This window comes from Camelus bactrianus, chromosome 13 (assembly GCF_048773025.1).
Source record: "Camelus bactrianus isolate YW-2024 breed Bactrian camel chromosome 13, ASM4877302v1, whole genome shotgun sequence".
In the NCBI taxonomy this organism is placed as follows: Eukaryota; Metazoa; Chordata; class Mammalia; order Artiodactyla; family Camelidae; genus Camelus; species Camelus bactrianus.
In genome coordinates, this window is record NC_133551.1 from 69,485,304 (window position 1) to 69,501,335 (window position 16,032).

Here is a 16,032-nt window from a genome sequence, read left to right on the forward strand (position 1 = left end):
AATGGATTGACCCAGGGCTGTGTCTTCCCCCTGGCTGACTCTTGTGGTTTGCGGCAGCTCGGGGCCCTGGCCTGGGAGTCAGCAGCCCCGGGTTCCGGAACCGGCTCAGCCACCGAGGCCCTGCCTGGCTGTGATGTGACAGGAGTGGGTGAGAGGCCACCCTAAGCCCTCTCAGCTCTAAAACTCTTGCTCTGTCTGGCCCTGTACCTGGGCCGGCCCCGGCAGCTGAACTACCCTGGGCCAGTCTTGGCATCTGCACGAAGGGGCCTGTTCTGCCTACCTCGCGGGGCTGGTGAGAGGCTGAAACGAGATAGATCATTGTTGTCACTGTCACCATTGTCATCGTCACAAACATTTACTGCTACCTGAGCTAAGCCTTTTATATTTAGTAACTCATTTGCAGCCGCCTCCGACAACATCTTATTGTCCCTAGTGTCCATGTGAGGAAACTGAGGCACTGCCTGGTTAAGTAACCCACCTGTGGTTACCAGGTGGTACATGTCAGGACTGAGGTTTGAACCCAGAGTGTTTGCCCAGAATTTATGTCTTAACCTTGACCCTAGTCTGCCTGTGAAAGGGCTTTGTAAACTGTGAAGGGCTGTGGCCTGGGAGTGGCATTGTTCAACATAGTCTCACTGGGGTTCCTCCAGGGGACATGTATGGCCCCCTGGGGGGATCTCCGGCCCTTGACTTGCAGGCTTTCAGAAGTTGGGGGGCCCGTGAGTAGCTTCCACTTTCCTGTTCTGCCAGAGTTGAAGAGGGAGGGGGCTTGTAGCACCTCCTTCCAAGGCGGAGGAGGGGTGAGAGTGAGCAGGGAAGTCTGGGGGTGTCCCTGGGGAGTAACTTTTCCACAAGGCCAGGGCGGGAGGAGGCCCCAGGCAGCCCCTGCCTCTGCTCATCCCGGAGGCCCTCGGACAGAGCTTAGACAGGACCTAAGCCATGGAGTTTACGCTGCCTTCATGTTGCAGAACTTTGACTCAAAGTCGAATCTATAAGATAAATAAACTGGAGCTTTGGGCTGAGGGGCAATCAGTGTAATGGGGGAATTGGCCTAGGACACCAGGGACTCATTAGACTCCACAGGCCACAAGTGGGTAACCACTGATCTGGTCTGTTTTAGAGGGGACCCGAGGCCCAGAGAGGGAAACTGACTTGCCCATGGTCACACAGCGAGTCCTTATCCAAGCTGGGAATGTCCAGAGCTAGGCCCAGGGCTCCTGACTGCCCTGGGCTGGGGCTGGTGGGACTTCTGGGATGGAGAAGGCTGGGCTCCTCCGCAGCAGCTCCACCCCTGACCTCTCCCCAGGGCACAACTTGGGCTGCCTTGCTCCCAGTTTAGGGCTCACCACCCGACGTCCACAGGGGCACCAGGCCAAGGCCAGCGCATCCTGCCAAGGCTGGGCAGAAGCCACAGTCAGCTGCAGGTCAGGTGAAGTCTGAGATGGTGGACATCACGCTCTGAACTTGGACTTCACGCAGGTTTGCCTCCTGCCCCCACCACTCCTGGCTGTGTGGCTCTAGGAAAATCGAGGACCCTCTCTGTGACTCTAATAGGGGCACAGCTGTGGGCTTCTGAGGCTGCCTGGGAGGCAGCAGGTACTCACACCTGCCCATGCCCTTGGTTCTCTGCCTTGCGGGCAGCCTGGGGTCTTACTTGGGTGTGGTTCCTCCCTCCCTGGGGGATCTGGAGCTGCTCCAGGATGGTGGCCTCAACCTACTTCGTGATGGCCCCTCGGGGAAGCTTCCAAACGGCAAGTCTGCGCTGAAGCCCAAGGGCAGGATGCTGCCCCCGGCCACAGCCCCACGTGACCCCCTGCAGCTGAGGCCACAGTCGGAAGCTGGTTACAGATCCCAGGGTCTCACCCCCAGACCTTCTAATTCGGTAGGTGTGGGCGAAGCCTGGGAATCTGTATCCTTAAAACTCAAGACTTGATCAGATTTGACAACTACAGATCTATGTGTGGTTCTCAAACCTCTTGTTTTCTTTTCCTCTTGCTCACTTTTTTTCTAGGATGGGATCCTCCAAATGGATTCTTGCATGGAGGAGTGAGAGCAGAGCTTCTGACAGAAGGTGGGGCTTGGGTCCTGCCTGCGCATTCTTTCACCAGCTGTGGCCCCCTCTTGAGGGATCTCTGAGGAAACCCCAAGTTTTCCGTGGAACACAGTTTGCAACCCCCCCGATTATTCCAATTTCTTCCTCTATTGGGTGGAGAAATTGAGCTCCAAAGAGCTAGCCTACAGGGCGAGGCTAGTGAGGCTTTCTTAAGTTCTCTGAAGCTTTCTGTTGATCAATTGTGCCTAGGGGAGAACTCAGGGGCCAGTGGCCAATCAGAGACTATGTAGCACAGTTACTGAGAACACGGACTCTGGAGCCAGGCTGCTGGAGTTGAATCCAGGTTCTGCCTCTTCCTAGCTGTGTGACTTTGGGCAAGAACTTTCCCTCTCTGTACCTTGGTTTGTTCATCTGTAAAATGGGGACAATAACAGTATTTATCTTAGACGGTTGTTGGAAGAATCATATGAGTAAATATCTGTAAAGAGTTTGAGGCACCCCTTACTGCCGGACTAGGCTGGCCCAGGGCTCTGACACACATCTCCTTATAAATGTGCCACCCTGGGGTGACCCCTGGAGCTTCTACCTCAAGAACCCAGCCTTGAGCAGCCTAATTGCTTCCCATGGTCTAAATTTCTCCATGCAAGCCATAGCAGAGAATGTCCTTATTTGAACTCAAGAAAGACAGAATGTTTTCAGAGCTGGTAGATTCTAGGGGCAACCACATCAAACCCTCACTTTTCTGAGGTGGAGAAGCCCAGATTCCCTCACAAAGCAACGCTGGAAGGGAATTTGGACTCTAGGACTGTGCGCACAGCTGAGGGATGTCAGGTTCCCATAGCCCGATGCCCCAGTTTCACCCTCGGGGCTCAAGATTCACCTTTGGGCTCAAGATGTATGTCACACTTTTTTCCTACCTCTGGTTGAACTTAAATCCACTCAAATCCTGGAGAACATACGCCATGAGGCCAGAGCTTTCCAGGCTCCAAAACACACTCAGCCCACATTTCCGAGCCCACGAAGAAGGAAGGGTTATTGCACCTACTTTGTAGGTGAGGATGCTGAAGCTCACAGGTCAAACTACTCGCTTGAAATCAGATGCCAGGCCAGAGCCAGAGCGATTACCCAGGCCTGGCCTGCCCCCCTGGTGGGCTGCAAGGGTCCTCCAGATGGAACAAGGCATGCAGTTGTATAGATTCTCTTACTTTGGGTGCAGTTAACTGCTACTCACGGGTAACCCATTAAGAAAGCAATCAAAGACTTCCAAACTCTGAAACTCGGAAGTGCAAAGGCACAGTTAGCCACTGTTTTCCAGGGACTGATTCAGAAGCAGGCCTGCTGCACCCTGCCTGACAACATCACAAGGCTTCCCCTGGGGACATGCTAGGAAGTCCTGCCATTTCCAGGAAGGAAAGGTCAAGGTTTTCAGTTGCTGCTAGTCTTGCTTCTTAAAGATGAATCCTCTTGAGATAATTTTCTCGTGGATTCAGTTTGTTGGGGGTGTACAGCACAGGGCTGCGTATCTGCACATTTTTCAGTGACTGGGCTTTAAGACAGCCACGCAGTGTGGTTCAGGTATGAATCATCCACATCCCACTCCGATGCCATTGAGACGTAGACCCTCAACCGGACACTTGCGTGGTGATGTGCTATAACTTTGATAGTTAAACAACTTCTAACACGCAGTCAAGATCAAACTCCTAAGTTCTTTCTAAGTTTACAGGGCATTTCTTTTATAAAATTACGAACCTCTCCCTTTACAAGATAGTTAATGATAGGTATTCCCTCTTAATTCTTTATTAGCATCAGGTTCCTTTTCCACAGGAAAATGGGAAGAGGTAGGAAGTAGGGAAGCGTGGCCCACCTGGGTTCTGCCCCACCTGGTGGGGTCTGAGTTGAAAAAGCTTAAGAGCCGCTTGTTCGGGGCAGATGGGTGAGGGGGTCGGTGAGGGGGGAGTTGCGGATTTTAGTGAGAAGGCCCATGGATATTTTTAAGGTCCTATTGTCATAGGGCTGAGAACCTCTCATTGGCAGCTCCACTACCCCCCTGGAGTCCCCAGGAGCCCAGCAGCAGCCCAGTAACCTTCGGGCATTGGCATGGGGTGGCTCCTGGCACCCCCCGGGCTCAGCCTGTGGCCGGGAGGGGACCCTCCTGCCTCAGGGAACAGCAGCTCTGGCTCAGGGAGGGCTTCCGCAGCAGGGCGCGGGGAGGCAGGCCTCCAACAGAGATGGAGCGCGAGGGCCGGACCGCGGCTGCGTTGGCTCTGCCCTCCCCACCTCTGGGAGTGGGTGTTCGGGGCATGGGGGTAAAAGGCTAGCAGAAATAGGCTCAGTTACAGAAGCAAGCGAATGCTAAGCTGTGCCGGGGGCTGGTGGAGGGCGAGGCGGGGGTGGGGGTGGTGAGGTTCACACCTGGCCCGACTCAAGCAGCAGAGCCGCCGCCTGCTCCGCCCCAGCCCCTTGCTTGCTCAGACAGAGGGGCGGTTCGGGGCACTTGCTCTAGATGCCCTAGGCTGGACGCCCAGGTCTAATATTTCCCGGATGATTTACTTTGCCTCGGTTTTCTCATCAATAACGTCGCCACTGCAGGGTTAACTGAGTTAATACGTGTCACGTGCGCAGCATGGACCCTGGCCCATGGTAAGTGCCTAATGTTAGATATTGTTATTACTATGATTAGGTTACGCCTGTCGGAGCCTGCCAGCACGGGTAGGAGAGCACGCAGGAGGGCCACTGAGGACAGCCACGCAGGTTGTGCACTGCACAGCTCAGCGCCATTCACACAGGAGTGCCTTCTGGAGTAACGCAGTACACAACGTGTGCAGCTGTCCACTGGCCCCAGAGGCCCCGGGCAGCCCTACTCCAATTTCCTGACTAATCATGCCACTCGCAGTTGGACCACTGGGGGCAAGGGGTAGAGAAGATTAACAAAGGAGGTCATGTGGCTTTTGAGTTAAGCTCTGTGGATTTGAATGTGTGGCCCGGCCCTTGAGAAGGCCACAGGATTGCAGGATGATAGTGAGAATCTGGTCAGCTTCCCCATCTGTTCAGCGGAGTGGATGGCAAAGAGGCTTTCTCCTTGTATGCCAGCTCTGACTGGCAGTGACTGGCTGAGGCTTTGTAAAGTGAAGAAACTAGAGGCCACTTTGGACTGGGTGGGAAGGGCTCTTTGATTGATTAGTGATGTCTGCACGAGGCCAGGGAGAGGAGAGCTGCGGCATGTGTGTTTGGGCCATTTGCCCTCCTCCGATTAGCCCAGTGGTTCTCAGTCCTGGCTGCACCAGGGAGGGTTTAACAACACTCTGATTCAGGGATGTAGTACCTGGCATCGGTAATTTTTTTTTTTTTTTGAAAGCTCTGCAGGTGATTCTAATGTGTGGCCAGGTTGAGAGCAGCTGGGGTAGCCGTCCCTAAGTTCCTTGCAGTCCTGAGCTCTGTTAACTTCTCAGCATGCTCTACACGTCATGGTGCTTTAAGCTTTCTTCTACCAGAAATGAAAGGGGAGTTAAAAGGCCAGTCTTCCATCAGTCTTACTGCTGGAGAGGATTTGTTGTTAAGCTGGGAGACAGAGGTTGAAGGCATTGGCTGCGGTCATGGACTGGGGTATCCAGGTGGCCTCTTCTCAGGCCATACTGCAGAGTCACTAGGGGAGGCCTGGGCTTTGCATCTGGGGGGGGGGGGGTCTCACAGGGCTTGGAAAAGCCTGGCCCATGCTGGCTTCATCAGGGAAGCCTTGTGGCTCCTTTAATCTCTCTGTCTCAAGCTCCTCTCAGTCCCCAGGGAAGGTGGGAAGTCAGGGCAATGCAGAGGCCCACTGAGGTCTGCAAGAAGTAACATGCCCCAAACCCACAGGGCCCCCCTGGACCTCTGGAAGGAGTGCCTGGGGGAGAAGGAAGCGGATGAAAGCTGACTGGGGCCACTGGGCTGGAGAACACAGGGCTAGGGCACCAGGTTCGGAGGTGGTGCATTAGGACCACGGGCAGCCCTGGATGCTGACAGCTCCTCCAAATTACAGAGAGGGTGGCAAAGATGAGATGTTTCTGGGAAGCCACCCTGGCCTCAGCCCCTCCAGGGGTCCAGAGTCCAGCCAGCTTTCCTCGGCCCCTCCCATCACTCCCTCAGGACCCAGCCCTAGACCTCCAAGTAGCAGGACATGCCAGGCTTTGCCTCCCACCCGGAGTAAGATAGAAGCAGTCAAATAACATAAGAGTTCGATCATATTTTAAAATAAGCTTTATTTAGATTTTTTTTTTTATATTTTATGTTTGCATCCATGCCTTCGAGAAACCTTTCCCCCAGGAAAGGTTATTTTCATCTAATGTTACCCATAACTCATTCGCTATTTGACGTAGTTCTCTTAAATAAATCATCCTCAGTAACTCTTAGAATTATCTCCTAATTTACAAAAAACTGAAATGAAAAGGAACTACTAAATCATTACCAGGAGGGGTTGCAATCTTATTTTCTCATAGGTAAAGGGCAAACAAAAATCAACCAAAAGAAAAAAAAGTCATGGGGGAGAAACGTATTTCCTAAAATATCTCTCTGTTGAGAAGGAGGCCAGCTCTGGCGATTTCCCTCAGCCAGCGGAGGCCAGAAAGTTCCTTATTAGGTACCCCGCCTACTCCTTCCTGACCTCCCCACCCCCGATCAGGTCCGAAGGAAAGGGAGCAGCCAACTGGGGCTTTTCTGTTTGTTTTAGAGACTTTGGACAAATCCTACCCCTTCTGATAAGACACGCTCCAGCATTTAAAAATCTTGTTTCTTGGTAAGAGCTGAAAATGTTACTGTTAGCAGAAAGCGCAACTACTGTTGTTTAGAGGGTGTGTGAACTGAGCTGTTAGTAGTTAAGGTGGAGCAGTGGGGGAGTCACAGGTCAAGAGAAAAGGGAAGGCTAGTTTTAGGCCTCGGGAGCCCTGGTGGAGCAGCCCACGTGTTCTCCATCACCCGGGGCTGCAGTGCACTCGTTCCTTTGCTGGTGAAGTCTCACTGGGGCCAGCGTTGCTCCCCAAATAGGCAGATGTTCCTGCCAGCCCTTCTCTCCTGGGGGGAGCTGGCTCAGGCTGCTGTGACACGTTGGAGGACAGGGCCTGAGGAATCCTGATAGATTCTGTGACGTGTGGCTGGAGGAACCCACCAGAAAAGGGAAGGCAGAGGTGCTGGACACTGTGTCCCCAGCAGCCCTCCCCTTGAGACGTGGGCCTCCCCCGGGACACCTGCCTGGCCAACGTGCAGAATCAACCAAGGATGAGAGACAGCTTCAGGGAGTCCACATGCCACTCCGGGGCCCTCATGGAACCAACTCAGGCCGAGGGTCCCTGTGGTCGTACCCTGAGGTCATGCAGTTGGCTGTCTCGCCCTATACCCAGCTTCTCTCGAAAGACAGATCCAAGAGGAAGTGACCATGACAGTAGGCACTCTGCTCACTGAGGTCGGTGCTCTGTATTTCAGATAAATAAATATGTCTAGAAAGGCCTGGAGAGAGCTATAGTTGGGAAGAAAGGCAGAGCGCACTTCCATGCAGGGGCGGGAGAAGGGGGCAGAGAGGAGAAAGAACGGAAAAAAGCAAGCTTCGAAATCCAATGGTCCCTGGGTCCTGGCCACCCTAAACTCTACCTTGCACAGTTTGGCAGCAGCATGATCAAAGACTAGAGAAGTCAGCAGAGACACCCGCCTCCCACCCGCCCCGTGGAAAAATATACATTCCAATATTTATGTAATAATTTAGTTAGAATAAGTCTTCTGCATTTGTGCAAATAAATTAAACGGAACAATTTTCTTTTCCCCGTAAATAAAGAAACAGCAACGCAATTTAGAAACTGGCCGGCCGTTAAAAAAGAGCCCATTTGGCCCCTGACAAACCCAGCCAAGATAGGGCCCCTTGGCCAGGCTCGCGAGTCTTTGCGAAGAGTGGACCTTACCCTGATGACGATTGCGTTTTGTGGTTAAAGTGACTTGGGCGCGCCCCGAGAACAGGGTCTGGTCCCACACGTTCACACTGGGAGTGGGGTGGGAGGGGGAACATCAAAAACAGACCACATCCTCGGGGAGACGGGCTCCAGAAGTAGCAGTTCGGACGAGGGACATTTACAAGCACGGAGTGCACAATAGTTTTGTTATTTACAAATACACAGCAGTCCTTCAAGTTTTCAAGTTTCATAAAAAGGAGTTGGAGGGGAAGGGACAAAAGAAACAACCCAAAGAACCAAACAAAAAGGAAAAAAAAAACATGGAAAGAAACAAAAACAAAACCCAGATTAACAACACAACTATATCGCTCCAAAGACAACAGAGAATTGACAGGGTCACACACGTTTGTAGTATGTACAGCAATTACAGAGGTGGCGACGCGGGGGCGGGGCCCACGTGGGCGGGGCGCGGCCACACCCGCGCCCACGTGCGCAAGAGCTCGCGCGCACGCGCACACGCACCGCCACGCACGCCCAGACGCGCACCCCACGCTCGCACGCACGTCCACACGCACAGACACGCCCGCCGGGCAGCAGGCGAAGGGAGGCGGGTATCACCAGTCCGCGTCCTCCTCTATGTAATAATCAGGGGCGGTACCATCAAAGAGGCCGGGGTCGAGGGACTTCCGCTGCTTCCCTCTGGCGAAGACGCGCGAGATGGAGCCGAATCCCATCTTCTCTTTCTTCTTTTTCCGTTTTTGGTCTTCAAGATCCTCTAGTGACTGAGGAGTCAGGGCCAGATTGCAGAGGGAGAGGGGAGAAGAACAAAGGCGAGCTGAGCTGGGGCTGAGACAGGCAGGGGTGGGGGATGGCCGGTGGGGGAGGGATGGGGCGGGGTAGGGGGCGCCGGCGGGTAAGAAAGCCGGGGGTCTGCCCCACGCTTGCTGAGCGGACTTGGGCCACTTACAGAGCCTCTCGGGGACAATGGGACCCATCCAAGACTGACAAGAGGATGTCGCTAAATGAGGATAAAAACGCTTAGAACAGCACCTGTCGCATACTAAGCTTTGGTAACAGGTGCTGGTGGGGTTTGTACTATAATTATCATTTTTAAGTTGTTTCCCCGCAGCCTTCGCCTGCTAGTGGAGGGCCTGCAGGAGCACGACCACGCACTCGGGGCATTGCAGCAAGTGTATAAGTTCACTGCAGAAAAAGTCCCCGTGGGAAAGGGGGCATAGGAGAGCCCAGAAAACGAGGAAGTAGGAAACCTCAGCTTCACGTCAGCCAAGAGCAAGGACCCTGGCCCTTAAGGCTCTAGATAAGAGGCAGGACTGGCCACGGTAGAGGCTGAGGCTTGGATTCTAATCCCAATTATGTTACTACCTATGGAACCTTATAGAGCCCACAGCCTCTTTGAGCCCAGTTTTCTCATCTGTGATGTGGGGATTGTTAACAGTAACCACAACGACGACGAGGAGGAAGAGGAAATCTTCCTGTCGGAGTAAATACAGGACTAGGGTGATGGCTGCAGGAGAGCTTTGCAAACTGTTAGGGGCTTTATATGAATGCACAGGGTGACATGATATGTCAGAGAGGTGAAGGTTAGACTAGATTTAATGATTCCTAAATACATCAGAATTATCTGAATTCTAGGTCCCACCCCCCTCATCTGGTGAATCAGAATCTCCAGGATGGAGGGCCCAGGAATCTGCATTGGAAAAATCCTCCCTGCTGGGCCTGATGCAGATGAGTGGTGCAGAGACCAGCATGTGGGAACCCCAGGACTAGAGAACTGATCTCAGAGACCCCTTCTGACCCTTAAATTCATGTTGTTTTCCTCCCTGCAGCCCTTTCCTCACTCAGGATAGTGTGTTAAAATGTTAAAAATGAATGAAAAGAAGTTTTCTGCAGCAGGGGGCCCAAAGAGCCCAGAGCCCAGGTCATCAGCCTTTGGCGGCCAGAAGACACTCAGCGGGGCTGCATGGAGGATGTGTGGTGCGCTTAGTGGGTCCAGATCCAGAAGCCGACACAGAAGGGGAGACCTAGGTGCCAAGCTTCGCTCAGGCACCAACCCACGTGTGACTGAGATAGTGGCTTAAATGCTCTCTGTTCTGGGTGCCCAAGTATGGAAGTGGGGATGTTGAGAGCTCAGGGGGAACAAGGGGTGAAGTCACGGTCAAGGTGGGGTGGAAGGAGGGTCCGAGTGGCGAGGGAAGGCACACCTACCTGTACAATGGGGTTGTGTAGGTTCTTCTGAACTGGGCCGGGACTGTCGCCCTGTAGCCAAAGGAGAAGAGGAAGATGAAACAGCAGAGTCACGTGACACACAACAGCAGAGGTGGCCCGTGGAGCATGGGGTCTTCCATGGAAGGTACTAGGGAATCCACCCCCCACCCTTGAAGCAGACACTTCCAGGTAGCGCCATGATGGCGCCTGCGGTTCATGGAAATGCTGCCTGGACCAGGGTCCTGGTCAGAGGCCCTGGGGTGCTCTCTTGCCTACTCTGGCCTCTTGACTCCTAACACCCTCTGACCAACATATCAGTCACTCCGAGGCTTCTAAGTTCTTGTCCCAGTTGGTCCTTCGAGTTAGAACTGGATGTTGGTTACAGTTGGTGCTTTTCCTAAAGAAATAAAACTTTATAGAAAAAAGGCACAAAATAAATAATTTTGGGACAGGAAGACTCTGGGCATTATGCAGCCTCTAATTTCCCCCCAAACAACACAGTGAATCTCTTCTTTTGTGGAGGGGCAGACAGGGCTCGTTAGCCTGATTTACAGATACACAGAGAGGCTCAAGGCAGTCCAACAGTATGGAGCTAATTAAAACCAGAGCTGCAACTCAAATTTGGGACTGTCTGGTTCTTCCTGGTCCAGTGTTCCCAACCGTGGATGTGCAAAAGCCTTTGTCACAACCCAGAATCGGTCTGCTCTACCTGGGGGGTAAAAGATCATTGGGATCTTAAAAGTTATTACTAGGGAGTCCCCTGGTGCTCATTTCCAGAATTGCAGGCAAAGTGCTCATGAAGAAACAAAGTTGAGTGTCACCTGACCCAGTGTCCATCAACCTTCTCCAGCCTCTCTGTGCTGAGTCCCACCTCTTCTCTAAGCAAGTGGCCAGAGCATGAAAGGATGGGGAGATCCTTATCCCAGGCCAGGCTGTTCTTGCTGGTACCAGGCCAAGTGCCTGAGAACAGAGGGTTACCTGGAGCTATTTTCAGGCTCTTCCTGGCTTACCTGTGTGCGCATCTGTTGAGATGGGGGATGAAGGTGGTTGAGGGAGGGCGGGGATGGAACAAATGGTAGTTCAGTTTCTAATCCCATCTCAACGTTTGCAACCAGAACTGGTCTGGCAGGCAGCTAAGATAAATCTACCTTGGGTAGGGCCATCTTTGCCAAATTTATGGGGAAGAGGCTGAAGCCAGCGCCCACTGAAATGCCTGTGTAGATGACTGGCTTGTCAAAGCGCCTGTTTCCTGGCAGCAGGGCCCTGTATAAGGTGAGCTTGGGAATAAATATGCCGCACCTGCTGCCTGGAGCAGCAGGTATATGCCAAGGCCAAGTTGGGCAAAAGGCTAGGTCTGAGCCACATGCAGTGCAGAGGCCTTTAAAGAACCCTTTTCCAGCAGCCTTTTGGCTGTCACAGCGCCCTCAGGCCCACCACGGGAAGACAAAATACGGCCCTTGGGAAGGTATTGACATTTGAGGTGTGCTCAGATGCTACAGGGTGTCTGGCCCGCCCTGTAGGAAGGAAGGGCCCTGCTGGCTGTGGGAGTAACTCAGCAGTGGTCCCTCAGAACCAGCAAGTGGACATCAGAGGCTCCTTTGCTGGCCCACTTTCCTCGCCTTGGTTCTGTTGTCAAGACAGCCTTTGTCACCAGGGTTCTCTCCTGGGAACAAAAGAACAGGTTGCTTCCTTAAGCCCCAGTTTAAAAAGAATCCCAGCCCTGAGCAGGATTCAGGCCTGAAGCGACCTTCTCCCCGCTGCGAAGTGGCCGTGAGAGGCCCCAGTCAGCCATCCTGGATGCCCACGCCACCAGGCCGAGGCACCTTATTTCAAGTTTAGTCTCAGCTATCTTTATAAGGGCTCTTCATTGTTACTGTAAATTTGGGAAGAAGTTTCCATTATGGTTACTCACAAAGAGAAAAGTTACTGATACTTAGAAATGGAGACTCATCCAGTACCGGCATGTATGTCTAAATAGTCTGGTGGCGTTTCAGGTTATTCTCGTGGGGTTTTCCAGGTAGATAATCATCCCACTGGCAAGTAATGGTAATTTTTGTCTTTTTTTCCCTCCACTGTATTTATCCCATTTCTTTTTTATTATCCATCTTGGTTTTTAGTAAAACAACATTAACTGAGTTGTTGAGAAAACCTTCTGGTGCATTTGAAGACCATTCTATTGTGTCTTCAGGACACGGCGGGGGAGCCTTCCGTATCATCAATCACATGATGGAACAGAAATGAAAAGGGGCCCCTGCACCCTGACCCCAGTGTTTCACGTCAGAGCTGTGACACGGCGTCCTCCTGTCCCCATATGCTTGACCACCCCACCTTCGTTCACCCGCTCACTCTTGGGGAGCCTGATTGTCTGCCCCGCTGTCATCAGGAGTTAGGTGCGCCTCTTGGTAGCAGGCGCCTAGCATGCAATCAAAAACTATTTGATTAAAGAAGCAAGCAAAGCAAACAAACTTGAAACAGATTCACCGGATGCCTCTCCAGAGGCAAAACGTGCAAAAACTCCTGGAAATTCAGAAAACCCCGGCTCATTCCTGGATGAAGGACCAAGAGCAGGCTCTACAGGGGAACGGAAGTGGTGGTGGTGAGGCCCCGAGCCCTGGAAGGTATGGTCTGGGAGGAGAAGCCCGCGGGCCCAGACGCAGCCCACCAGACGTTAAGCCCAGGCCGCACGGACCCTGCGGCCGACCCAGGCCCGCCTTCCTCTGGATTTTCCTTGCCCTCCCGGACACAAGGAGCCTCTCTCCCCACAGCCATCTCTTCTTGCAAAAGGAAAGAACAGAACAGGAAATGCCTTCGCCAGAACGCTCCCTGGGTGGACGAGAGGAAACAGTGCGTCCATCTTCCCCCCTCCGCCCCCGCCCCTGCGGTTCCCGGGGCGGCGCCCAGGCCCTGCGGCTGCTGGCCTTACGTTGCAGAGGGAGTGCGTCCGGTGTCGAGGGGAGTTGATGTCGCTTGGCGTGGACGACCGGTCGCCTTCAGCCGCAGAGGCGTCGGAGATGACGGAGGGCTGCCGGGAGTGGCAGGGGCTCACCCTGACCGCTGGAAAGCAGGGGCAGCCAGTGAGCGAGGGGTGGAGAGACTGTCCTCGCCGTCCCTGCCTTGCGGGTGACTCCACCCCCCGCCCCCATCATACAGATGAGAACACAGATGCAGACTCAACTTCCCCTCCCCGCCTCTAGTCCACAGCCCCACGCAGCACCAGAGAGCAGCGGCCGGGAAGAATCTCCCGTAGCCTCTGGACGCAACTCGGCCCCCTTCTAACAGGGTTAAGGAGAAGGGGCAGGAGTTTCCAGGGACCCCAGGACTGTCCTCACAATGCTTCCACTGCCTGGACCTGGTGTCATTCTAACCACTGGTCAGCACCAGCTTCCCCAGCGAGAAGCCTGGAGGCCACCGCTGGCTCCTCTCCCCACACCCCCATCCCCCTCAGCAGCAGCACCAAGTCTGGCCACTTCTCTCCAACCCCACTGCCAGTACCTGAGCCCAGGCCACCACTCTCTCCTGGGCGACCATGGCAGCCTCCCAGGGAGCCTCCCTGCCTCCACTCCTCACTGCAGTGAGAGCCGGGCGTCTGGTCTCTTTACCTGGGGGTAGATATGTGCACTCCTCCTCCAGGCCGAAGGGACACAGCCCTGCCCACCCCAGCAGCCTCAGCGCACGTCACACCGGCTCTCTGACGGTGCCCGACACCCCATCTCCCTCCTGCCTTGGCCTTTGCTGGTCCTGCTGCCTGTCGGGCACATCCTTGTCATTCAAATCTCAGCCTGTCCTCCCCCAGTTACCACTCTCTCCACTTTTTTTTTTTTTATCAAAACACCTGTTTTCCATTGATTTTTCTCCCTGCACTGACTGCAATCCGTAATCATTCTATTTGTCAGCTTAGTTACGTGTGCTGTCTGTCTTCACCCCTACAGGGCCAGCTCGAGGAGGGCGGGCACCCTCGATGTCTTATCCATGGCAAACCCCAGAGTTCACAGTGCCTGGTGCGCAGTAGGTGCCCAGTCAGTGGTCGTCAAAGGCCTGGAAGCCTGCCCAAGTCCCCCAGCAGATAGCTGGCACTGGCTGGAGGAAGTGCTTTCTGTTCAGCAAGACTGAGGGCCTACTATGTGCAGGCCCACGTGAGCAGGGAGGGCTGTATTACTGAGAAAGCCAGTCCTTGCTGCCAATGGCCATGCGGTCATACGGAAGTGTGTGAGGCCTTTGAAGCCAGGGACTCCCAGGTAGGCGACAGCAGGACCTGCAAGCTCCAGAGGCCTGGAGCTGCCTGTCCCCAGCCTGCACCTGTCACACAAACGCGGCCACTCACAGGAGGGACAGAGAGTGGAGCCAGGTGGGCCGCAGGTGTACAGAGGGGTTTGGGGCTTGTACTATGGCCAGCGGCTGCAGGTGCTGACCAGAGGCCAGTATCTCCCTACCCCCGGTGCCTGGAGCACTGTGACATTTACTTCTGGCCCTTCCACACTTCCTGTGATGGCACAGAGCCGTCAACCAAGGAGTTCTGCTTTCTCCCCTGCGAGAGGATGCCCATGTGACCCAGATGGGAAAATCAATGCATCCACCCCAATACCTAGACACAGTGATTGGTCCAGAGGTGGGCGTGTGACCCTGGCTGGCCAGAGTCCTTCTTGGGGATTTACTATAGACACAGAGATCTCTCTTGAGACTTTCGAGCTGCAAGGGCCTTAAAAGCCTGAAACTGCTGGAGATGGTTTTGCTGTTTTGTGGAAAGAGGTGGCCTAAAGATGAGGACAAAAGGAGGCAGGCAGAGCTGAGAGCTGGAGGGAGGGGGTCAGACAGACCCAGATATGTCTGAACCTTCGGATCCCGCTATGCCTGAGGTCCACCTCTTAGACTTCTCAGTTACATGAGCCGTAACCTCGGCCCCACACCCCTCTAAGCAGCTATAGTGTGACTATAGAGGCCGCCTCCCACCATGGGCCCGATGGCCTCCTGAGATGCCCCCCACAGCTGCGGCTCGGCCAGGCTGGGCCGGACTCACCTTGCCGGTCTGCGGGGTGGGGGGGGTGCGAGTGGTAGAGAGTCTGCTGGCTCTGCCGGATGGCCGCGGTCAGCGGGAGGTCCGCTTGCACCACCCACTCCTGGTTGCCGTTCAGCACCGTCTCGCCAGGCATGGCGAGTGAATGCCGCTTGGGGACGTCCTTGGTCAGCGTGGCTAAGGACTGCTTGGCCTGGAGAGAGAGCCAGGGGACAGGAAGGACATGACATGATCAAGGGGTCCTCCTGGCCTGCTGCTTGGCCATCATCCCCCAGCGTGAGGAAGGCACGAAGCCCACCCCTGGACCAGGGCCTCTCCAGCCCTGCCCCGCGTGCCAGTCAGCCACCACCTGAGGGCTTACTTTGGGGTCAGTTACCCCTTTGTTCCTGCCAACACCATGTGAGACCAGAAATACGGAGAGCAGGGGGACCGAGGACATGCTTAGCACGCATTCTTTTGGGTTCTCCAGGGACCAGCTGGGACCTGAATGAGATGGTGAGAAGATGGTGTTCTGCCTTTCATCACCTAACTTCCTTCCAAATTCCACGTGTGACTGTCCCTTCACAAGGTGCTGTGCGGGGCAGGCTGGGGACAGCGCAAATCCTCAGCCTGGCTCTCAGGATCATGAGAAGGCACAGGACACAAGGATGCCAGGGACAAGCATGGGGCCCAGTTTGGGCAGGTGGGATGGTCACCCAGCACTTCCTTCCTCTGTCCACCGACCGAGGTCTCCCCCAGCTTTGGGTTACCTCCCTCCATGGCACAAGGCACAAATTACTTGGGGGAGAAAAAGGGCACATACTAGCAATGTATCAAGCGTATTTTTTCCATCA

The 16,032-nt window shown here is 54.3% G+C and overlaps 1 protein-coding gene across 12 annotated transcripts in view; it reads right to left on the minus strand.

Moving 5' to 3' along the window:
• KAZN (kazrin, periplakin interacting protein) overlaps positions 1–16,032 on the minus strand; it is a 406,166-nt gene that overhangs the window by 31,248 nt on the left and 358,886 nt on the right. For 10 of the 12 annotated variants that reach the window (XM_074377376.1, XM_074377377.1, XM_074377379.1 and 7 more), the window contains exons 5-8: positions 15,203–15,392; positions 13,112–13,242; positions 10,189–10,239; positions 8,621–8,744 (exon numbers count right to left, since the gene is read on the minus strand). In XM_074377376.1, coding sequence (XP_074233477.1) covers positions 8,621–8,744; positions 10,189–10,239; positions 13,112–13,242; positions 15,203–15,392 — 496 coding nt within the window. Of the gene's footprint in view, positions 1–6,268; positions 8,745–10,188; positions 11,852–13,111; positions 13,243–15,202; positions 15,393–16,032 lie in introns of those variants that run through there. The other 2 variants (XM_074377387.1, XM_074377386.1) reach the window with 2 other exon arrangements.